General features: G+C 55.2%; 1 protein-coding gene across 1 annotated transcript in view; it reads left to right on the top strand.

Annotated features, from left to right (window-relative positions):
* Positions 1-24,561, top strand: part of ASS1 (argininosuccinate synthase 1) — a 59,077-nt gene that overhangs the window by 30,683 nt on the left and 3,833 nt on the right. Inside the window, exons 10-14 of the mRNA XM_039461317.2 lie at positions 2,615-2,705; positions 5,352-5,436; positions 6,000-6,064; positions 15,398-15,529; positions 21,509-21,665. Coding sequence (XP_039317251.1) covers positions 2,615-2,705; positions 5,352-5,436; positions 6,000-6,064; positions 15,398-15,529; positions 21,509-21,665 — 530 coding nt within the window. The remainder of the gene's footprint in view (positions 1-2,614; positions 2,706-5,351; positions 5,437-5,999; positions 6,065-15,397; positions 15,530-21,508; positions 21,666-24,561) is intronic.

Here is a 24,561-nt window from a genome sequence, read left to right as displayed (position 1 = left end):
AGACCCGTCCTCCGGCCTCCCCGTCCCTGCTCCTTCCAAATGCACACACTGTCAGCCTCCGCTTCGGTCTGGGGCTCCGTAAGGAAGTGTGGTGGTTGTGGGGTGGGTGGGGGGAGGTGGGAGGAAGGAACGCACTGAATACAGTTGACAGTCCCGGTAGAGCTGGGCTTGGGCAGGATCTGGCCCCTCACACCGGCACCCTGGTTGGAGTTAAGCCCAGGTTTGGGGGAGTCCCAGGAAGATGGAGGTGGGGCTGTGGAGTTGTGCAGTCACCCCAAGATCCAGTCCAGTTCATTTCACCTTTTTGCTGAGGATGGGCCTTGGGGCCAGTCTGTGCCCAGGGAATGTGGCAGTTGGCAGGGCCCTGTGGGCCAGCCCTGATGCCCACCTGCGGCTGTGACGCTGGCTGGCTCCGGCCACAGGCCTCACCCTGTTCCTCAGCTGAGGTTACAACAGTAGCTGGGAACTGGTATAAGGTGGCTGAAAGAGTCCCTACATCTAGCTTCAAAGCATGGTTTAGAGCAGGCGTCCCCAAACTTTTTACACAGGGGGCCAGTTCACCGTCCCTCAGACCGCTGGAGGGCCGCCACATACTGTGCTCCTCTCACTGACCACCAGTGAAAGAGGTGCCCCTTCCTGAAGTGCGGTGGTGGCCGGATAAATGGCCTCAGGGGGCCGCATGCGGCCCGCGGGCCGTAGTTTGGGGACGCCTGGTTTAGAGAAGCCACCTCTCAGCCTTGGCTTTCCCTACAGTCCATAGAGGCGTCGGGCTGGAGGTCCCATCTCCTGGAGTCTGTCTTTAGGGAAGGTTCTGGGTTCTTGTCCCCTCCCCCGAATGGGCACTGTTGCAGATACAGCTGGCCCTGAGTCACATGGCACCTTAGAGGTGGGGGTGCAGGAGCCGCCGCAGTCCCTGTCTGAGCTGAGAATAAGCCATTGTCCCGGTTTGCCCAGGACTAAGAGGTTTCTTAGGACAAAGGACTTTCAGTGCTGAAACCAGGGCGCTTGGTCACTCTAACATAGAGCCACAGGCAGTGACCACAGGTGAGTCTCCAGGCCACTTAGGCAGCCCCATCCCACGCAGGAGGAGGAGGAGGAGGAAACTGGGCCGAGCCTGTACTTCACGAGCGAATTCCAGCTGCCCTTTCTACCTTCAGAGCACGTTCCAGTTTGTCCCAGGCCTTCCCTGATTTCTTATGTATTTTCATGTCCAGTTAAAAAACTTAAGTTGTAAGACAGTCAAGGGCAGGTATCATTTTCCCCATTTTACAGATGAGGAAACTGAGGCTGGAGGAGGCAAAGCAGCTTCTCCAAGGCCCTGCAGCCTGAGACCTGCGGAGCCTGGGCTTAACTCCAACCAGGGTGCCCAGGCAAGGGCCCTGTTCCTGCCCAAGCCCAGCCCCCTCCCACCTCCACTAGTGCTGGGCCAGACTGTCAACTGTATTCAATGTCTTTGCTTGTCACCTTCTTTCCTGCCGCACTTCCTAAGGGAGCCTCAGCCCGAGGTGGAGGCTGACTGCGTGCATTTGGAAGGAGCGGGGATGGGGAGACCAGAGGACGAGTCTCCCGGCATGGGTATTTCCCATCACTCTGAAATCCAACATGTATTTGGTGAGGACCTCTTGGACCTCCTGTCCTGGGTGCCCGGGAACAAGTCCCACGTGGTCTCTGCCTGCAGGGAACTCGCAGTTGCAGCTACAATCCCTCCCGCTCAGCTTCAATTCCATGTGTAGAGGGGGTAAGGGCGCTGAACCTTCTTACCAAATGGGGCTGCTGAGAACTCACCCTGCAGTCGGGAAATGACAGGTGAATGTCTGCAAAGGTTTTTTAAAGCGAAGTTGACACTGTAGTTCCTAGATGTTAGCAGGTGAACAAGCACCCCGGGCACAGGATGCCCATGGGAGGGACCTGAGCAGTCAGGCCCAAGGGGCCCCAGTCCCCACAGTGGCAAGTGTCCAAGCCGCAGCCTGGGGGAGCCGGGGCCTCCAAAGGTGGGAGGGAATTTCAAGAGTTCCAGGCAGCACGCAGCCCCTCCACCGCCGCCTCAGATGAGAGGCCCGTTTTCCAACACGCCCAAGAAGAAATATACATAAAGGTTGATGTGTTTTCAAATGGGTTTTTGCTTTGCTCTTCTCTTTTCTGCCTGTGAGTATTAACCTTGGGGACCCCAGGGACGGCTCGGCTTGCTGGAGCACCTGCTGGGTCACATGCAGTCATTAGCTTTGCGGTCAGTGCAGAATAAACCCCAATTCCCGAGCCGGCGAGAGCGTGCGTACCGCTCACGGGAAGCCCTGGGAACGCCGCCTCGCTCCTCCAAAGTCACACTTTTTCCTGCCTGACTTGTTCCTCTCCTGCTATTCTACCTCCAGCTGTGGGGGCGTCGAAGAAAAAGATGAGATCAAGTTGAGGGGAAAAATTGTCTGATTTCTTGAGCCCTTTGTTTCCCAGGCCCCTGGCAAGCCGGGCTGGTGCTAGGCTGGGGGCTGGGGTGTCTGCTGGACCCCACCAGCTGGTGGGGAAGTGGACGGGGGAGAGGGGTGCAGATCCCTGCGGGAGGTGGGGTGCAGGGGTCCGCGGACTGGCATGTCATCCTCCCACCTCTTTCTTTTGTCAGAACCAAGCGCCTCCAGGTCTCTACACAAAGACCCAGGACCCAGCCAAAGCCCCCAACACCCCTGACATTCTTGAGATCGAGTTCAAAAAAGGTACGTGCCACCTGTGGGGACTCAAAGGGTCCCTGACCCCTTTCCCCTCCCAGCCTGGGAACCAAGGCCCTCCTTACCCGCCACCCCCCTGCATTCCTGGAAGCCAGAGTTGAGGCAGGGGCCTCAGGGGTTCCCCACAGCCCTCTTCCCTGGACAGTACCAGCGTGGACGCCCCCAGGCCTGAGAGGAGCATGCCCTTGGCTGCCCATCACGCAGGTTCATGGGTACCAGGTCTGGAATGAGAGCGCTCTAGCTCCTGAACAGACTCAGCTTTCCTGGGCCTCATTTTCCTCGCCTGTATCTGAGGATGAAAGAGTGCCTGCTGTTTTTTCGGGGTAGAACGAGGCCTGCATGGGAGCGTCCAGCCCCAGGCCCTGGCCCCGGAAGGTGCTCGGTAAACAGTGAGTGTTCGCGAGCTGGCCTCAGGGAGCCCTGAACCCCAGATGGAAAGGCTTCCCCAGTCCTCACTGAGCCGCTGCGGGCCTCACCTGCCGACCCCAGGTTCAAAGCTGCAGCTACTCTTATTCCCCTCGGCAGTGGGGGCTGTCCTGATCGCTCTCCCCTCCTCCCTGCTGTCAACCAGAAGCGTTTGCTGGCCTGGCTTGAGTGCCTGGGTATCTGAGATTGGGAGAGGGCATCTCTTGGCGTGGAGGAAGGACAGAGAAATGAGGCATGCCTGTCCAGGCTTGGAGGGCTCAGAGGGCCTGACAGGGGCACCTTTTCAGGAGGTTGCAAAGATCAGGGAGGCTTCCTGGAGGAGGTGGTGCTGGGCACGAGCAAGGGCACCCCAGAACCAGGCAGGGGGCTCGCCTGCCCGTCCACAAAGTGCCTGCCCACACTGGAACTGGGATGAGAGGGAGAGAGGCACCTGGAGAGGATGAAGGGGTGGGGAAGCACCAGGGTTGCAGACCCCGCTCTGCCTTTGCTGTGTGACTTTGACCTTCACCATGCTGGGCCTTGGGTGCATCATCTAAAAACGGGCCATGGAGATGACGCTCACAGGTGCCCAGCATGGTGCACGGAATGGGGTCTTGGAGGGTGAGCACTTTAAGCCTTTCTGAGCCTTTCCCAAGAGCCTGGCCAACCCAGCGAGCATCTTCCTCGCTCCCCTCCATCTGTCCCAACCCGCTGGGGGCCAAAGAGGCCCCCGAAGGCAGCTGGGTCCCCAGGCCTGTTTGCAGGCACAGAACCTCCCTTGAGAATCATCTCTGAGAAGATGGTGGGAGCGACCCCAGTAGCACTTCCTGGCTCCCTGCACGGGGCCCCCCAGGAGCCTGGAGAGCCCAGAGGGTGGGAGGCGGGTGGCAGCCTGCGGAGGGTCCCAGGGACCAGGCTCCAGCAGCCCTGCCCGACGAACAGGGCAGCTCCGAGGGCTGAGCTGGATAAGAAACGTGACCCATTGTCACGATTTGGGGACTGTCTGGAAAGAAAAAAAAAGATGGGAGGAACCCTCCCCTGGCTAGTGCCCATTCACTCTCTAGTTAATTTATTTGAAGTTTTAATCTAATTATTAACTATTTTAAAAGCTAAGAGGCTTTCTCCAGCAGCAGCACCAACAATGTCACCTCTTCTCCCGGGCAGGCCCCATCTAAGGCCCCAGCGAACGCCGATAATAGGACCGGGGAGGGAGAGAAAGGGAGAGGGAGAGGCAGGGGGTGGCGAGAGGGGCTTAAGGTTCATTATTGGGCAGACTTACATTTAATAGCAATTTACAACCAAGTTATAAAACCCCTGGAAATGGGGGTTAAGAATGGCGAGGCTGACAGCGCCTTCAGCGAAGCCCCTCCGAGCGGCGCCTGGCTAATAAAGCCGCTATTGAGGCCTGATTGGCACCCGATGGCTCGCTCCATGGTAATGAGCCGGGCAGATGGGTGGGGGATTAGCCGCCAACTTTGAACAGCTTTTCTTTGTCACTGTTTCAGCTCTCTTGTTAGCCCCAATACATTTATTGCTCATTTCACACCGCTCGAGAAAGTGCCCCTTGCTATTCAGAGTCAACCCCGAACCCACCCACTGCCCCCCCCACCCCCTTCCCTCCTGCCCTCCTGCCACCCCAGACCCAGCTCCTCGGATTCAGGGACGCTGCCGACACCTCGCCTGCTGGAGCAGGCACCGTGTCACCCCCATCAATCAGATGGCTGCGTGCGGGTCTGGGGTACAGGGTCAGGGATCGGGGTCCACCTGACAGACGTGGCAGGGGGCTGTGTGTGTGGGGGTGTGTGTGTGTGAGCGAGCGAGTGTGTGTGTGTGTGCTTGAGCCCAGCCACACCTCGGCCAGGCGGCCCCCGGGTGACTGGTGGGACAGAAGGTGCTCCCGGAGTAAGACAATGGTGGAGCGTGAAATTCAATTAGTTCAGGGCCTGGTTCCAATTTCACAGCCCCTAAATGCAAAAGGGGCAAAGAGAATGAGAGGGTGGGGGAGAGCGTTTTTATAGCATTTTCCCTTTCATTCTGGGGGGCTTTCTCGCCCCTTCTCTCCCTGCAGCAGGCCTCAACCTGCACAGGGCTTTTGAAGGAGTCATTTGGAGTCCATATCTGTCACATCCATTTAAGGCGTTTCGGGAGGAGGGAGAGGGTGGGGTGGCGGGTGCGGGCTTCTCCGCTGAGCTGGGCCCAGCGGCCCACTGCCCTCTTTTCCCACCCTAGGGGTCCCCGTGAAGGTGACCAACGTCAAGGATGGCACCACCCACCAGACCTCCTTGGAGCTCTTCATGTACCTGAATGAAGTCGCGTGAGTGTCCACCGCCCTGTCCAGCCTCCTGGGAGTCGCTGTATCGAGCGAGCCCCGGCCTGGACCATTGCAGCTAATGGTTACGGCAGAGGCTCGGCACAGAGCCCAGGCTGTGTCCCATCCCCATGGCTACAGAGCTTCCCTGACCAAGGCGACCTGTTTGGCAGGAGAGGCTCTGTGGTCCTTAGCCTTGGAAGAGAACAACCCCAGGGGGTCTCCTGCCTCCTGACCGTTAGGCCCTCGGCTGGATGGCAGACCAGGATAGAAGAAAAGATAGCAGTAATTAGCTCTGGTGCTAGGCAGGGCCCCAGGACACAGATAACAGAAGGAACAATTTGAACTCACACCTGGGCAATCCCTTCTCTCTCTGGGCCTCAGTTTCCCCACCTATCCAGTGGGCACCTGGGCTAGGTGACCCGGCTCCGATGTCCTCTGAGTCTTAGATCCTGAGATGCTGCGTAACGTTTGGCCTAAGTCGTGCCCACCCTGGGGCAGCCCAGCTGGGTGGGTGACTCTGAGCCTTACAGTAGCACCTGGACCCAACTGACCGTATCTTCCCACAGGGGCAAGCACGGCGTGGGCCGAATTGACATCGTGGAGAACCGCTTCATCGGAATGAAGTCCCGAGGTGAGTCTGCTTAGCCCCCGCAGGGCCCAGCAAAGCCCTGAGACCCTGTCCCATTTAGACGCTATTACTCCATGCTACATGGGCGACCTGGGGCAAGTCCTTTGACCACACCTCCGAGACTGCTGTGTCCCTCCTGCCTAGAGGAGATCATGGGCCCTTTGCCACTGACTTTCAGCGTGTTAAAAGGGCTGTCCAAGGACTGGGAGGGGTCTGGTAAGGGCCGGGAGTCTCCAAGGAGCAGGGAGGCCAGGGCCAGGCCTGGAGGTCAGGCTGTCTTGTGTTTGGGGTGGGCAGGCCAGGTTTGGAGGCAGACCGTGCAGGCCCAATTTCGTGGTCATTAAGGCCAGGCAGGGTGGGAATCCTGCCAGGGGTGGGCGCTGTGGCTGCACAGGCACTGGGAGCCGGCCAGGGCCTAAGGGCCTGTCCCAGCATCAGGCAGGGCTGGTGGGTCCTTTTACCAGGGATGGCTGGGGCCGAGGCTCAGTGTGACCTCTAGGCTGCCTAGCCCCATATCTGCCTCTGGCTGGTCCCCAAGTAGGTGCCTCTGCCTTCTCTTAGTAGCCAAAAGCCCGTGATTCCCTTTGTCAGCCACTCACCATTTCATCTTGACCACACCCGCCTCTCCAGGACTCATTTTCCCCATTCGTACACCAAGGGCATCTCAGGCCCCTGAGGTTCTGCCGTGTGTGATAAAGTCGTGCTGCGGTCTTTCTGGGGGGTCCTAAGAGGGAGAGTGCAAGGTTTCAGCAGTTGGAGCTCCTGAATTGGGGACCTGAGTTTTTAATACTGATAACGGGGTCAGGGCTTCCTGTTTTGGTAAATGTGCACATCTCTTTGCTTAGGGTCGATTCGAAAAGACACACGGTATAGTCACCGCCCCATGTCCCTTGGGCTGTTTTTACTAAGACTATAAAATCCACAGGAAGCTGATCACCCCATGTGGGCCAGTAGAAAAGGGTGGTTGTCCCAGGTTTGACCTACCTTCCCCAGTGACCTTGGACTTGTCCTCTATTTCCAGGCCCCAGTTTCCCCAAGTGTAATGTGTTAAGTGTTGAGAGTTGCATCACTCTGGCTCCGACCTGTTTGCATTTCCCTGGGAAGGCATGGGAGCACAGAACGGGGAGGCGGGTCTGCCTCTTGTGGTTTTGGCTCCTTGCTTGCTGTTATTCAGGAGAAATAACCTAACTGAACGCCGGGAAGGCCTTGAGAACAGTGTTACTAATCGGCTGCTCCCTTTCATCCCGCTTACCTTTGTCTCTTACCTATGTTAACATGTGACTAGGTGCCCCTTTGTCACAGCCTGCCCTTGGAAGCCAGCCCGGTGTACACCCTCCAGGGAGAGCTGGGAGGGACCCTGGGGAGCCACAGACCAGCACCCCATTTACAGATGGGGAAGCCAGGGCTGGGAAGGGGTGGGATAGAGGGCTTGCTCCAAATCCCAGGCACTTCAGTGGCAGGACCAGGATTGTCGTCTGGGCCCAGAGTGGCATGAAGTGGAGGGCTAAGAGCTTAGACTGGAGTTAGAGAGATCTGGGTTCAAGCTCATGTATGGTGGCAGGAACTGGTACACTGGAAGTGCTCCATAAATAGCCATCAGTCCCCAGGGGGTATGGAATGGGGACAGAAGCAGCCCAGACCCTCTGGGAGCTGTCAGTGTACTGTCGGTAGGGGGTGGGGGGTGGTTTCCAGTACTGCACCTGTTGTCATGCCCTTGCCATGCCCGTGGCAGGCGTCACCAGTTGATGCTGGCACTATCCTGTTGACTCCAGAGGTGTCTCAGGGCTGCTTGCAGGCACTACCAAATGATCAGGATTGGCACATGTGATGAAAATGTATTGCCTTCCCTCTTGGAAAGATAAGGACTGACCTGAAGTCTCTCTGAAATGGCATCCGCTGAGTGGGGATTGTCAAGCAGAGTCTAGCAAAAATGAAATGAAGGAGGTGGTTAGTGAGGAAGATCTGGACTGTACATTCTGGGAGGACATCTTGGAGGAGGCGGCAGTAGAATAGGCTTCATGGTAGAATGTGGCATGGGCGCTGAGATCATTCCAGAGGGTGGCAGATGATGATGGGAGGCACCCCAGGTGGCCTGTTGGGTCTGATGGGGACCGACAGCCGGAGACCTGGGAGACGTGCTAAAGAGCTGGTGTCAAGGGTCAAGGCTTTCGGTGCTAGGCCTAACTCCTGGTGTTGGCTCCGTCACCATTGGAAAAGCAACTTAGCTTCCCTGAGCATCAGCTTCTTCATCTGTGAAAGGGGTTATTGTGCAGATCAAATGCAGAGCCCTCCTGATGCTCTGATGCACAATAGGTGTGGGTCTGGATGGCAGACTTGCTACCTTTTTCCCAGAATGGGGGCCTCGTGCCCATAGAAGGCCAGAGCCATGAGATCAGTAGTCTGTTGCAACCCCCGTGGCACCTTACCACCCACTTGCCGAAAGGTTTCCTGGAGCCAGCCTTCACTCTGCCCTGGTACTTGGTGGGTGCTGTTGGAGTCCCCAAAAGCACAGAATGTAGTCAGCGTTGTACAGAAAGAAAATTGGGATTCCAACTGCAAGAACTTGCTGTGTGATCTTAGCCAGGTTTCTGCCTCTGGAACCCCACTTGTCAAGGGGCCAGATGAGGTCACACCGTCTCCCCCCGATGTCCTCACTCGCCTATTTTCCTGCTTTGCGTTGGGGAGAGAAGAGAAAGTTCCTTGGTAATTTTAGGGCGATGTCTTGTTTTTATTTCTCTACTCCAAATATTTCATGTGAGAAGGAAAGAGATGATAAATTAGGACGCTGGGGGTTCTCCCATGACAAGGTTTTTTAATTAAGTGTACAGTAATGAGAGAAGCTGTTATCGTCAATTATATTGAGGGAAGAGCAGAAAGGTGCTATTGTCCGTATCTCGGTGTACAAGGGGAAGATGTCATTTGTATTGATTTTACAAAGCTCGTAATTGAAATTCGTTAAGGGCTGATTTTTTTTCTGGGGGGTGGGGGTGTGTAGGGAGTTCGGCATCGCCAGCACCGTGGGTCTAGGGTAGCCTGGTCAGCGGCGCTCAGGGTCAGGGACAGGGGGCTGGGGAAGCTGCCGCTGGAGTAGCTTTCTCTATATTGTGGCTGTTCACATGTCATTATCACATTATCTTTTTAACTCTGGAGGGGGGCTAATTAAGTGAAGTAAATGAAATCAGTGGGGAGGAGAAGGCGGGTGCGGCGGGCTGGAGGGAAGCAGGGAAGGAGCCCGCGCACGTCCTTGTGCTCACCCTCTTTCTCTCTCCTCTCTGGCCGGACTTCAGCCTCTCCCCTCTCCGCTCTCCACCCAGTCCTGCCCATCTCACTCCTCCTCCTCCTCGCCTGCCTGTCCTCCTGTGTCTCTCCCTTTCCTCCTCCTCCCCCTCTTCCCTCCCTTGCCCTTCCCTCTTTCCCCATCCTCCCCCCTCCTCTCTTCCCTCCTGCCTCCCTTGCACCTTACTCCTCTACTTTTCGGCCAAGAAGGAACAAGGGCTGCCACCCACTTTCCCAACCTGCCCACCCACCATCTGGAACATTCCAGATGGAGAATGAAGGGAGATCTGTGAAGCAAAGAGGTTTTCAGCCCCAGAGGCCCACCCAGGATGGGGCCTGCCAGGCACCAGGAGCACAGAGGATGGCTAGAGCTCCCACCCTGACCTGCCTCCCATCACCATGGCAACTGCCTCTCGCCTTGGCCCTGGTACCTAAGAGGGGAGCCCTTGGGCTCCAGCCACCCACCCCCCAATGCCCCAGATTTTCCAAATATCGCTGCTTCTGCTTTCCAAAAGGACCAGAGCCTTTAGTCCAGGTGCCCTCACCCCCAGCCTGGGCCCCAGCTGAGCTGGTGAATCTCATTCAATTCTGCAAAATCGCTCATTCCAGGCTAACCTGGCAGCCTTAGGGACAGATGAGAAGAATCTGAGCCACAGCAGCTGTTTGGTCCCCACCGCTTCCTGCTTGTCCACTCTCCCCGCTGCCGCCCCTGGCCACCCCTAGCTCCTTGCCCTTCGCCGCACTCTTCCCTGCACCCTCCTTGGCAGTAATTATGGTGTGATTGAAGCTGCTCCGCAGAGAACTGCTGACACCTCTGTCTTTTTCCTGTAAACACGGGGAGATGAAAATAGACACTTGGAGCCGCTGTGCGTGTCACTCCGAAGATGTCTGTTGTCTCTTCTGCGGCAACACAGAGGCTCAGCTGTCATTTCCACCTCCTTTCTGCGCGGTGGTTTGTATGCCGACTGTCAAAAGCCCGAAATCCGTAGCCTTTTAGCATCAGGTTTCTGTCACTTTTTTTTTTTTTAAGTCTTTTTATTTTCCAGAAGAAAAACAGACATCATCTGTACCCTCTACTCCTGCAGAGAGGAGAGGGAAGAGCCTTAAAATGCGTGCGCACACACACACACACACGCTTGTAACAGCAGCAACCGAAAAAAAAACAAGCTTTTTGATCAGTCACAATTAGGAGCAGGAGCATGAACTGTCCTGGTATGTTTCAAGGCTGCAGCCTCTCCTCTTGCCCAGCAGCCCTCTGGGTGGCAGCCGTGAAGCTGGTACTGGGGGCTCAGGAAGAGGTGAGTTCTGCCCGGCCTCTGCCCACCAGGCACTCTCTGCTCCCCGTGGCACTGGCTTCATTTTCCTGGGGACACCTGTGATGGGCCAGTAGCTGGAGGACCTTAGGCAAGTCATAGCTCTTCCTGGATCCCTGAACCCCACCTGCCTTCTCCCCTCTCTGGACTGATGGAAGGTGAAGCTGTGGCCTAGAGTGTTCTCGAGACAAGACCGTGAATAAGTAGGGCACAGCTGGACACTGCAGCTAAACACTAACCTTCCAGCTAGGTCCCAGAGGAAGCTGGAACATCAGAGCAGCAGAAACTGGCAATCTTGTTTTCCAGGCGGGTTGCCTGGTTTTGAGAGAGGGGGCTGGGACCGGCCAAGGACACACAGCAAAGCCACGCTGGGCACTTTCTGTAAAGGCAGGTTGCAGGACCCCTGGTGCTCGGCCCCAGCCCTGCAAATATAGTTTGGACTGTGCCCCCCAGATGGCCCAGCTGAGGACAGAAAAGCAGGGAGGCAAGCCTGGGTCTCTGGGAATTGAAAATGAGGACGGCTCCTGTTACTGGCCTGCCCGGGATGATGCTATTTTGACTCTGTGGCCACTATAAGGACAGGCTTTGCACGTTTCTGGAATTTTCTAAAACGTACCCAAACTAATCACTAGAAGGCCTGTTTCCAGCCATGTGTCGGGATGGGAGGGCCAGCAGGGCTTCGTCAGTGTCCTGCTCTTGGTGGCTCTCGGGAAATTGCTTTATTTCTGGTCATTGGGTTTCTAGGCTAATTGAAAACTTGCTCCTGAAACACTGTTTTAGCTGCCATTTTGGAGGCAGAGATTTCCGAAGGTTCTGCACACGGTCTTTGTAAACACACCGATGAGCCATTCCTGTTTCTGGTGGCTTGACGCTGTCATGTTTGTTTGGGGTCATGTTTTGGTTTTTTTCAGAGAGGGTCTTGCTCTGTCACCGAGGCTGTAGTGCAGTGGCACAGTCACGGCTATGCAGCCTCAGTCTCCTGGGCTCAAGCAGTCCTCCCCAGTAGCATACATACCTCACCCAGCTAATTTATCAATTTTTTTTTTTTTTTTTTTTAGAAATGGGGTCTCACAGGCCGGGCGTGGTGGCTCAAGCCTGTAATCCCAGCACTTTGGGAGGCTGAGGCGGGTGGATCATGAGGTCAAGAGATCGAGACCAATCTGGTCAACATGGTGAAACCCGGTCTCTACTAAAAATACAAAAAATTAGCTGGGCATGGTGGCGCGTGCCTGTAATCCCAGCTACTCAGGAGGCTGAGGCAGGAGAATTGCCTGAACCCAGGAGGCGGAGGTTGCGGCGAGCCGAGATCGCACCACTGCACTCCAGCCTGAGTAACAAGAGCGAAACTCCGTCTCAAAAAAAAAAAAAAAGAAAGAAAGAAATGGGGTCTCACTACATTGCCCAGGCTGTTCTTGAACTCCTGGGCCAAAACGATCCTCCCACCTTTGGGACCACAGGCACATGCCACCACGCCCAGAGAATTTTAAATTTTTTTGTAGAGATGAGGTCTCACTATGTTGCCCAGGTTGGTCTTGAGCTCGGCTCAAGCAGTCTTCCCACCTTGGCCTCCCAAAGTGCTGGGATTACAGGTGTGAGCCCCCACATGCCTGGCCTGTCCTCAAAGCTGTCTGTAATGACTTTTCTCAGCCATTCCTCTGTTTCTGCCTCTATCAGCCTTTTTACACTTCCTGGTTTGTGGCTCTGAGCTGCTCTGCAGAAAATGACGAGGGACCCATCTGAACCGTTTGCAAGAGTAATGCTGAGGCCTGAGGAACTCCCGAGGGATTTGAGGGCTTGGGCCTCTACATAAACTTGGAAAGAGGTCACTTCCTACTCCGAGGTCACAACTAGATTTAGACGGTAGAGACTGCCGAGGGCTGCAGCCCCAACCAATGACGCAGGGTGGGCTCTTTCGTGGCACGAGATACTTATATTTGCTCCTGGTGGCTGTGAGGGGCTTTCACAAGCGTGTGATCTGACACCAGCACATCAGAGCCGCAGCGAGAACCCAAGCGTTTCCTCTATCACAACAGCCCGGACTTGGCTGTTTCTCTCCAGCTCTGGTTAGCACTTGGTCACTTTCCCAAAGGCCCTTAGAGGCCACCAGGAACTAAGATGGGAGACCCCGGTGCTGGTCCCGTTCTCCCTCCAGTTGACTAGGGAAGCCACTCCCCTCCGCAGGCCTCAGGTTCTCATTTGTAAGACTGGTGTGAGACTAGATTGAAGGTGAGTCCAGAGGGGCCTTTGCCCTCTCTTCTGCATGCTGGGCTTCTGCCCCCGCTGTCTGATACCGCGTCTGCACCGAGTGATCCTAATGGGTCTTACCGCAAGCTCTGACACTTCCGTGCTTCTAAGACTTAGAGATCAAAGACTGGAGGAGTTCTCCAAGGAGGAAGCTTCTGGTTAGTGCACGAGGGCTCGGCAGAATCAGCCTCCCCAGATTCCCATTGGGCTTCAGAGTCAAAACCAATCTCCTTTGTGGTTTTTAAAACATTTTTTAAAATTATGGTAAAATACATGTAACATAAAATTGAGCATTTAAAAAATGTGTAAGTATGCCGCTCAGAGGCCCATTCACAGGCCTGTGCAGCCATCGCCACCCTCCACCTCCAGAACATTCTCATTTTGCAAAGCCGAGAGTCGGTCCCCGCGAAACACTCCCCATCTTTTCTCCCCCAGCCCGTCAGCCACCATTTTTGTCTGTATGGTTCCGACTACTCGAGGGACCTTCTATGGGTGGAACATGAAGAGGGTTTATTTCTGTGTGCCTGGCTTGCTTCACTTAGCATAATGTCCTTACACTTATGCCGTGGCATGTGTCAGGGTTTCCTTCCCTTTTTTTTTTTTTTTTTTTTTTTTTTTTTTTTTTTTTTTTTGAGACAGAGTTTCGCTCTTGTTACCCAGGCGGGAGTGCAATGGCGCGATCTCGGCTCACCGCAACCTCCGCCTCCTGGGTTCAGGCAATTCTCCTGCCTCAGCCTCCTGAGTAGCTGGGATTACAGGCACGCGCCACCACGCCCAGCTAGGTTTTTTTTGTATTTTTAGTAGAGACAGGGTTTCACTATGTTGACCAGGATGGTCTCGATCTCTCGACCTCGTGATCCACCCGCCTCGGCCTCCTAAAGTGCTGGGATTACAGGCTTGAGCCACCGCGCCCGGCCCCTTTTGTTTTTTAAGACTGAGTCTTGCTTTGTCACCCAGGTTTGAGTTCAGTGGTGTGATCTTGGCTCCCCGCAACCTCTGCCTCCCTGGCTCAAGCGATCCACCTGCCTCAGCCTCCCAAGTAGCTGGGACTACAGGGGTGCACCACCATGCTCAGCTAATTGTTGTGGTATTTTTAGTAGAGATGGGGTTTCATCATGCTGGCCAGGCTGGTCTTGAACTCCTGACCTCAGGTGATCTGCCCACCTCGGCCTCCCAAAGTGCTGGAATTATTACAGGTGTGAGCCATTGCACCTGGCCTCCTTCCTTGGGGCTGAATAATATTCCACTGTATGGATGGACCGCATTTGCTTATTCACTCATCCCTCCACAGCTTGCTTCCGTCTCTTGGCTGTTGTGATTAATGCTGCTATGAACACGTGTATAGATCCTTTGGTTTTTTTCCCCCAAGTAGCCAGTGTAGAAAGATGATGTTAGTAGATGACTCAGGATCTATTAGTAGATTCCCAGGATCACTGACAGCCTGCCCCTTTGGTGATGTAACATCGTATGGCCGAAGAAAGGAAGCTTGAGGTGTAGTCCATGGAGATGGGGGGCTTTAGCCCCTGCTCCACCCAGGCAGCAGCTAGGGGGCGGGTTTGCCCAAGGCCAGCTCTCTGAGGTTGATTTGAGAGGTTGCATTCCTGGTGGCCTGGGCTGTGTGACGTGAGCAGTCCTACCTCTTGGCACCCCACTGTCCTCCAGTGCAGTAGGGTGCCACGGAGTGGGCCTTCCCCAGACCCAGATCAGCCCAGGGCCAGGCACCACTGTCACTCAGAGATCATCTGTTCCAGGCAGGTTGTTTTGCAAATGGAGGGACTGGGCCTCAGGTCACAAGAGGGGACTTGAGTAATCCCATCCCCCTGACCTTCCAGGGTGGGGCCTCCACGGCCAGTTGACCCACAGGGCAGCAGACAGCACTGGTGAGGGACTCGGGGACCGAGATCCAGTTCCCAGCTCCTCCTAGAGCAAACCATTTCTCTTCTTGGGCTCAGTTTCCCCATCTGTATAGTGGGGTCAGTCCAGGTGATTGCCCAAGCCCTCTGCCACCCCAGTGGCCTCTGGAGAGACCTGGCCCCAGGGGCCCCTCAGGCTGAAGGTGGCATGTGTGTACACATGTGTACACATATGCACAGCCACCCCCGCCCCTGGCTCCCTGGTGGAAGGGAGGAAGGGATATTTGGGGCCCCAGGCTCTACCATAGTGGCTTTAATTACAGGCTTTCAACCTCGGGCCGGTGGGCATGCATGGGGAGGGAGGGGTTGCTGCTCCGAAACCCTGTCATTTTCTAGCGTTTGAGGGCCCCTTCAAAGGGGGCATCTAGACATTTTCTCCACAAGCCGCAGAGTGGACTGTCGTGGCCCCAGCATGAACATAATGACAGATGCATTTTGCAGCAAGCTGGGAGTGAATGGGTCCGACCGGCTTGTCTCCTGTCAGAGGAATCATTATTATTATTATTTTTTTTTTGTCATTTGCTGACAGTTTGGGTTTCATGCGTTTCTCTCTTTTTCCTCTTTTTCCCCCTGCCTGGAAAAATGGCTAGGTATCTACGAGACCCCAGCAGGCACCATCCTTTACCACGCTCATTTAGACATCGAGGCTTTCACCATGGACCGGGAAGTGCGCAAAATCAAACAAGGCCTGGGCTTGAAATTTGCTGAGCTGGTCTACACCGGTGCGTAAGTCTCTGTGGCTGCCCCCTTTAACCGCCCCACGAGGGATCCCAAATCACCCTCACGTGAGGCCCCAAAAGACACAGGCTAAAGGGGGTTGAGGGAAAGTGCAGGGAGCAGGGGCTGCTGAGATGTGCCTTATCACGGGGCGTGTCCAGGGAGATGCCCCAGCCTCCCAAGGTGTACAGCAGCCTCCACTGCCTGCCCACAGTTTGCCTGACTCCAGCACGTGCCAGGTACTGGGCACTGTGTAGCAGCATGTCTTGTCCCACGTGGTCCTCACAACCTTCCCAGGACGTCTGCAGCTCCCTATACATGTGAGGAAACTGAGGCTGAGAAGGAAAGGATAAAACCAGAGGTGGCCTAGCTGGGTTTGACCCCCAGGTCAGGCTGTCTCCAGGCAGAACCTGAATCTACTCCAGGAATTCAGGCCCAGATCCCAGCTGCAGGAGCCAGATCTTGACTGTGAAAACGCCGGGATGGCCATGGGGTGGCAGGCCTGAGCCTTGCCACACACCCAGCGCATGCGTGGAAGGACCGGTGGGTGACATGAGCACCCACCATTGGGGGTGTCCCTGTTTTGCAGGTGAGGAGCCTGGGTTTCCAGGCCTCCTGACTCCAAAATCTAACCCTCATGTGGTATAACAGGGGGTCCCCAAACCACAGTCCCTGGGTCAAATCCAGCCTGTCACCTTTTTCAGCCCATGAGCTATTTTTACATTTGTATTTTTTTTTTTTTTTTTTGAGACGGAGTTTCGCTCTTGTTACCCAGGCTGGAGTGCAATGGAACGATCTCGGCTCACCGCAACCTCCGCCTCCTGGGCTCAGGCAATTCTCCTGCCTCAGCCTCCTAAGTAGCTGGGATTACAGGCATGCACCACCACGCCCAGCTAGTTTTTTGTATTTTTAGTAGAGACGGGGTTTCACCATGTTGACCAGGATGGTCTCGATCTTTCGACCTCGTGATCCACCCGCCTCGGCCTCCCAAAGTGCTGGGATTACAGGCTTGAGCCACCGCGCCCGGCCTACATTTGTATTTTATTATTTGAGACAGTTTCGCTCTTGTTACCCAGGCTGGAGAGCAATGGTGTGATCTTGGCTCACTGCAACCTCCACCCTTCCTGGTTCAAGCAATTCTCCTGCCTCAGCCTGCCGAGTAACTGGGATTACAGGCATGCACCACCATGCCCAGCTCATTTTTGTATTTTTAGTAGAGACAGGGTTTCACCATGTTGGTCAGGCTGGTCTTGAACTCCTAACCTCAGGTGATCTGCCCGCCTTGGCCTCCCAGAGTGCTGGGATTACAGGCAAGCCACTGTGCCTGGCCAGTTTTTACATTTTTAAATGGTTGAGAGGGAAAAAACAATTTTTAATGCTATTTCATGATAAATTATATAAAATTCAAGGGTCACCAGGTGCGGTGGCTCACACCTGTAATCCCAGCACTTTGGGAGGCCTAGGCAGGATCACCTGAGGTCAGGAGTTCAAGACCAGCTGGGTCAACATGGTGAAACTGTCTCTACTAAAAATACAAAAGTTAGCTGGGCGTGGTGTTGCATGCCTGTAATTCCAGCTACTTAGGAGGCTGAGGCAGGGGAATCACTTGAACGCGGGAGGCGGAGGTTGCAGTGAGCCGAGATCGTGCCACTGTACTCTAGCCTGGGCAAGAGTGAGACTCCATCTCGAAAAAAATAAAAAAAAATTTCAGGCCAGGCACAGTGGCTCATGCCTGTAATCCCAGTACTTTGAGAGACCAAGGCAGGTGGATCACCTGAGGTCAAGAGTTCGTGACCAGCCTGACCAACACAGACAAACCCTGCCTGTATTAAAAATACAAAATCAGTGGGACATGGTGGTGCATGCCTATGATCCCAGCTACTCGGGAAGCTGAGGCAGGAGGATCACTTGAACCCAAGAGGGAGAGGTTGCAGTGAGCTGAGATCGTGCCATTGCACTCCAGCCCTGGATGTCAGGGGACCCGTGCAAAGTTAGTTAAAAGAATAGCTACCTGGGCTAAGCTCTCCTCCCTGCCTCTTCCCCTCCACTCCCAGGGTTTGTTTCCTTTTAAGCCTCCTAATCATGGTAACTCATCTCAGGATTTCAAGAGGTCTCAGTGATTATTGGGTGGTGTTATTTCTCCCTACCATTGTTCCTGGCAGCTTTGAAGCCGAGTTCTGTCCCTTTCCCAGGTATAGACAGGTGCTTAAATACCATTGTATTTAAGCCTGGAGGGATTGCAGTCCTGAAAGGAGGATTTTGGTTACAAAGTGAGCGAATCATTAAGATGTGGCAGAGGAGAGCGCACCTGGCCTGGCTGCTCCGGGGGGGCCGCCGCAGAGGCTGCCACTGGCCGTGGCTGCCACTAATCCTGGCATCTTGCTGCTAGGCTGAGCTGGGCACCTGACAGGCATTATCTAATATTAGCCGTGCAGAGGTGAGGAAATGGAGGTCCCCAGCTGAAGGCGGTCACCCAGGCTCTCCTGGCTAGTGATGGGCAGCTTTGATCCTGGTTCAGGCCAGCTTCAGTGGCCAAGTTCCCAGTTACTCCACCAGATTCCAGGATGCTCGTGATCAAGGGGACCCCCGGACGTAGGGCATAGTTTACCTGCTGACTGTCGTCACGATGCCTCTTCACGGGCTGGCTGGGTCGAGTCCCTGCACTGTCAGTGACAAGCCCTCTACATCATAAACTGAGGTACGATGATTAGGAAACACAACTTCAGAGTGGAGGCGAGCGCGAGGAGGGGGCTTCTTCCTGGTAGTTGTCAGAGTGGAGGCGAGCGCGAGGAGGGGGCTTCTTCCTGGTAGTTGTCAGAGTGGAGGCGAGCGCGAGGAGGGGGCTTCTTCCTGGTAGTTGTCAGAGTGGAGGCGAGCGCGAGGAGGGGGCTTCTTCCTGGTAGTTGTCAGAGTGGAGGCGAGCGCGAGGAGGGGGCTTCTTCCTGGTAGTTGTCAGAGTGGAGGCGAGCGCGAGGAGGGGGCTTCTTCCTCACAGTTGTCACTAACACTGACTTTGCCCAGGTCCGCTGAGGTCCAGGGCCCCACAGATGTCAAGATCGGCCTCAGGCAGCAGGCTGACCGCCACAGCTCAGAGGGGCCGTTTGATGCGATTTTCCCATGAGGATATGGATATGGTGTAGACCAGGGCTTTGCTTGAGCATGTTGCTTAACCCTCCGAGGCCTCAGTTTTCCCATGTGAAGTGTGGGGATAAGAGTTCTGTGTGGTGGTAAGGACTAGATGCAGGAATATTTGGGAAGCATCTGAAGCAGTGTCTGGCAGGCGAGTGCTTATTCCAGCACGTGAAGTAACTGCGCACGCCTGGCATGCTTTCCCAGTGTGGAGGCGGGGCCCTGGGGTCTTGCCTCCGGCTGGGTGAATGGTCTTGAGCAGGTCTGTCGCTTCCCTGAGCCTCAGTTTCCCCTCCTGTCAGATAAAGGGCAGCAGGCGGAGAGCACACCAGGGTCTCTTCCCCGTCCTGTCTGGCTTGTGGGTAGAGGCCCCCTGCACTCTGCAATAGTGCCTGGCTTCCTCAGAGCCCCTGGGGTCTCAGGGCACAGATAGGGAGGATGAGGCCCAGGGAAGCCCTCCTGTCCCGGCCTCACTCCTGGAGGCCCTGGGTTCTGTGATCACTGCCTCCCTGCGTCTGTGTCTATGCGGCTGACTGGCTCCGTCTCTCCTGCCATTTCCAAATTTCCTGGTCTGGCCGTATGGGCGGAGGCAGACTGTCTCCAGGAGTGGCATCCAGGGTTGGCCCGGCAGGATCCCAGCTTGACCCTGGCAGGGCCCAGTGGAGCATCTCATTTAGCGGGTATAGCTCGCCTCTTCTTCCCTCACCTCCCTTTCTTCAGCAGTAAAAGGGGTAGAATGTCGAACTCACACAGCATTGTTCCAGTTAGAAAGGATTGCGCGTGTCTGGCTGGGCCTAGCAACATGGGGGAGGGGTCCCTCTCCAGCTCAGCCCTAAGCCCCGCCCACCGTTCATCTGCAGGCCTGGGGAGTACAGGGTCTCCCCCCACGCGGTTCATGCCAGTTTTGCTGTCCTCCAGCCCAGGCTGGGTCCGCTGGGAAAAGAAATCTGAGCAGAAGACCCCTGTGGGGCAGAGGTAGAAGATTCTGAGATAACGCTCGGGCCAGTTGCTCCCACGGAGATCTGTCTTCCCTATCTCTGCCTCCATCTCCTGCCTGTCTTCCAGCCTGGAAACTTGATGGGCTAATTAGCCCAGCTCCATCAAAAGATGGCCAAGCCCAAGACACCAGGGCCTAGGGGCCTGGGAGGACAAGGGTCTCAGGGTGTGTTGGAAAAAGCCCTGGGCCGGAGTTAGGAGTGCTTCATCAGACCCGTGCTCTTCCACAGTCTTGCTGTGTGGCCTTGGATAGGTTCTTTCCTTCTCTGGTCCTCTCTCCCCCGCCCCCGCTGTGCACAGTGAGGGCTGGCACAGGGCATGGTGTTCAAACTGCAAATGCAAAACGCTTAGCGCTCTGTGGGCATTCTCTCACTGAAACCACACGACCCTTGGTGAGTGATGTTTTCTCACTGTGCAAATGAAGAAACGGAGGCACAGGGAGGTCACATCACTTGTTGAAGTGTGGCTGGGACGTGAACTCAGAGGGTGGGACCCTGGAGAGCAAGCACTTAACCTCTACTCTCCCTGCCTGGCCCTCCCCCACTTCTGCAAGCCCCAGGACCCCATCCCAGAGCAGGCCTGTCCCCTTTCCCATGGAGGGCCTCAGCAGGTGCCCCCAGGGGCCTGGGCCTCCCACAATAGCCGCAGCTCCTGGCCTGACCCAGCCCTTTATCAGGGCAGGAGATCATGTGCCATCTGGCCCCACAGCTGCCCAGGTGGGCTCACCTTCCCAGCTCCGTTTCAGGAAACCCTAGCCTAGCCTTGTCCCTCCCCCCTCTGCCTCGGCCTGCCTGCCCCTTGGTCCCAGCCTCCACCCACAGAGACTGGAAAGAGGCCCAGGGCAGACTGGGGTCTGAGCCCTGCCCCTCCCTGGGCTTTAATGCTCTGGGGGAGAGGGAAAGGAGCCTGTTTTTCAGGCACCTCCCGCCCCCACCTTCACACCAAGGGATGTTCCAGTCACGGAGAAAGCTCCAAGTGTATCGTAGGAAGCAGCGTTGTTACAATGTGAGCCAACAGAAGTCAGATGCAGGCTCCCCACTTCCAGCCTGTGTGATCCCGGAGAAGTTTCTTAACTTCCCTGAGCCTCCTTTACTCACCCAGAAAGGAGAGAGGCTGAGGGCTGTCTATGAGGATTCAAGGAGCTAGCACAGATGAAAGCCGGAGCATAGTGCTGCTGCTTATCTCTGCAGACGTATTCCATCTGCCTAGGAAAACATTGGCAGGAGGCAGAGAACCGCTGGAGTCCAGAGGGCCGGCCTGCCCTGAGGGGTGGGCTCCAGCCAGGACTCCAGTTCATAGTAGCCCCTAAGGCTGGTGCTGCTCAGTGCTAGGGCCTCCACAAGCAATATTACTGTGACACCCCCACTCAACAGATGGGGAAACAGAGGCACAGAGAGGAGAAGGCTATACCTGGCCATGGTCTGATCCTGAACCACCACCCAGCTGTGCACTGGACACCCACGTGACCAAGCCCCAGGCAGCACGTGCCTCTGAGTCCTGAGGTCTTCTGCCTCCCCTACCAAGATTAGAGCCCAAGGTGGGCTGGGGATGGGCCCTCTACCACTGTGCCCCCACTTCCCGGCATGTGGCGCTTCCTGCACACCTGTGGCATGAAGCAGTGGGTCACTTCCCTCCTGACCTTTAGGAAGTGACCTAGGTGGCCTCTTCCTTACCCAGAGGACAGGACTACGAAAGCATGGTCCTCAACTCGGTCACGGGCACGTGCTTACTGTACCAGACTCATGGGAGGCAGTCAAGGTCTGCATGGCGGGGTGAAGCATGGGGCACCCTTCCTGTGCTCTCACCCACGGCAGGCAGCGCAGGAGGCCCCCTGATCCCCTCCCGTTCTCCCCCCTCAGGTTTCTGGCACAGCCCCGAGTGTGAATTTGTCCGCCACTGCATCGCCAAGTCGCAGGAGCGAGTGGAAGGGAAAGTGCAGGTGTCCGTCTTGAAGGGCCAGGTGTACATCCTTGGCCGGGAGTCCCCCCTGTCTCTCTACAACGAGGAGCTGGTGAGGTAGGTGCCCCACACCTCACCCTGCCCCCTGCTTAGGCACGGAGCCTGGCTTTTGACCGGATCCTCCAGACATCTGTACCTGAGCACATGTCAGGAGCTCTGCAGAGCACAGAGACACGGTCACGGAGAGTACAGACACCACCATGCCCTGGTGGAACATATAGGCTAGCTGGGGAGAAAGGCTTGGATCAAACTATCACCAGAATGTAGAATTAGACGAAGTGGTGACGGGCTTGTCGGGTGAGGAATGAACGATACTCTGGCTGCGTATAATAACTGGGGTTGGCTAGGAGGGATGGTGCATGCCTGTAATTTCAGCCACTCAGGAGGCCGAGGTGGGAGGATTGCTTGAGCCCAGGAGTTTGAGGCCAGCCTGGGCAGCATAGAGAGATCTTGTCTCAAAATACATATAAAGAATAGTGGTGGTTGTGGAGAAGCTCCTTTGCTATTCAAATAATAGCAGAGGAGTTAACAGATGAAGCGGGGGAGTGGGAGGGTGAAAGAGGCCAGGAGGAGGGAGTCGAAGCTAGATCTTCAAGGGAAGTGCAAGATCAGATCCGTGCATTTAGAGTCCTCCTGGCTGCTCTGGAGAAAGGATTTGAGTAGGTGGGGAGAGGGGAGGGCACCTGTGGAAATGCTGGCAGCTTGGACCAGGCTGGTGGTTCTGGGACTAGAGAGCAGCTGGGAGATGTGACAAGAATCTAGAAGGGATTGAAATGGCGGGTCCAGAACCACCGTGGTGTCTGGGGTTACGAGCAGCTGAGAAAATGTTCTTGAGGAAGGATCATGAATTTGGATTTAGGTGTCAAAGCCTGGATTTCTTTTGAGCTAGCTGGGAAAACTAGAAGGCCACTGTCGGACAATGGGGTCTAGAGTTGAGGAGAACCCAGATCGAAGGTAGCGTCATAGGCATTTTTTTTTTTTTTTTTTTTTTTTTTTTGAGACGGAGTTTCGCTCTTGTTACCCAGGCTGGAGTGCAATGGCGCGATCTCAGCTCTCCGCAACCTCCGCCTCCTGGGTTCAGGCAATTCTCCTGCCTCAGCCTCCTGAGTAACTGGGATTACAGGCACGCGCCACAATGCCCAGCTAATTTTTTGTATTTTTAGTAGAGACGGGGTTTCACCGTGTTGACCAGGATGGTCTCGATCTCTTGACCTCGTGATCCGCCCGCCTCGGCCTCCCAAAGTGCTGGGATTACAGGCTTGAGCCACCGCGCCCGGCGCGTCATAGGCATTTTGATGCTCTCCGAAGCCCCGGACCAAGAGGAGACTGCCTAGGAGAGGGTGTGGAGTGAGACAAGAAAGGAACTAGCCAGGCAAGATGGCTCACGCCTGTAATCCCAACTCTTTGGGAGGCCAAGGTGGGAGGATTGCTTGAGGCCAGGAGTTCAAGACCAGCCTGGGCAACAGAGCAAGACCCCCATCTCTACAAAAAAATTTTTTAAATTATGCCAGGCATGGTGGCTCATGCCTATAATCCCAGCACTTTGGGTGGCCAAGATGGGAGCATCCCTTGAGCTCAGGAGTTCAAGACTAGCCTGGGCAACATAGTGAGACCTCATCTCTACTAAAAAATCAAAAAAATTAGCCAGGCGTGGTGGCATGTGTTTGTGATCCCAAGTACTTGGGAGGCTGAGGTGGGCATGTCTCTTGCTTAGCCTGGGAGATCAAGGGTGTAGTGAGCCATGATCATGCCACTGCACACCAGTCTGGGCAATTAAGCAAAACCCTGTCTCAAAAAATACGTAAAATATTAGCCAGGCGTGTTGGCATGTACCTGTAGTTCTACCTACTTAGGAGGCAGAGACAGGAGGATCACTTGAGCCCAGAAGCTGGAGGCTGCAGTGAGCTATGATTGCACTGCTGTACTCCAGCCTTAGCAACAAAGCTAGGCGCTGTCTCTTAAAAAATGGGGGCGGGGGTGGGGGGGAGGAAGAAACACAAGTGGAGCTGTGAGGCGCTTTCTCAGTGGTGGACCAGGCAGAGGGTGGCCACGTAGGAGCCCCTGGAGAGGCAGGGCAAAGGTAGCAGGTAACGATTGGCTACTCTGGTGGCTGCCCCATGGATTACAGTGACCTGCACCAAGGGATGAGGTGTCACCTCCAGAGGTCACCTGGCCAAACAGGAGATGGGGCAGGCCCCTGTGGGACAGCCAGCCCCCACTGGACATGGGTCCCCCAAGGCCCAGCTTGGCTCAGGCTGAGGCCAGCCCCTCCCTCCCCAGAGGCCCGTTGGGAATTAAAGTACGCGTCTTGTTTGGCAGTCAATATTATTTTCTTCTTTCCCTTCTCCTTGCCATGTTGAGTTTCTCCCCCCCCCTTCAATCTTTCTAAACACTTTATAAGCCATAAATACAACTGAATCAGTTTAGATCAGTCGGGGTAAATGTCAAATTATCTTCTCTCTTTCTCTCTCTGGCTCTTTCTTCCCTCCCCCTCCAAATCAACAGCCTCTAATAATCTGTCCAACCCTTCATTAAGCCTTACAGTCTCACTCAGGGAGATTAAATGAATAAAGTAAAAAGGGAAAGGGGAAAAAGAGAAAAGCAGGAGCATTTATTCTCACTGTGTCTCCGACCATTTCCCTTTTCTTTTTGATTTCTACATCGCTGGCTTGAAAGCCCTTGAGTGACAGCGTCACAGGGACCAGCGAGGAAGCCGCGAGAGGCGGCAGAACTGGAAATACCGCGGCACAGTAGGTAGAAAGTAACGTAATTATAGAGCAGGTCAGAGCCACTCGAATGAGCAAAAAGAAAAGCACAGAGGTTTTCTGTAGACCGTCAGGGGAGGTAAAAAAAAAAAAAAAAAAAAAAATCATTGTAAACTCTTTTTCCACTTCCCCCCTCACCTCAAACCACAATTTTAAAAGGAGGTTTTCTAGTTCCTGAGAAACCCCTC

The sequence above is a fragment of the Saimiri boliviensis genome, chromosome 2 (genome assembly GCF_048565385.1).
Source record: "Saimiri boliviensis isolate mSaiBol1 chromosome 2, mSaiBol1.pri, whole genome shotgun sequence".
Taxonomy (NCBI): domain Eukaryota; kingdom Metazoa; phylum Chordata; class Mammalia; order Primates; family Cebidae; genus Saimiri; species Saimiri boliviensis.
Note: the sequence above shows the minus strand (reverse complement) of the source record. Positions and strands in the feature narration are given on the sequence as shown.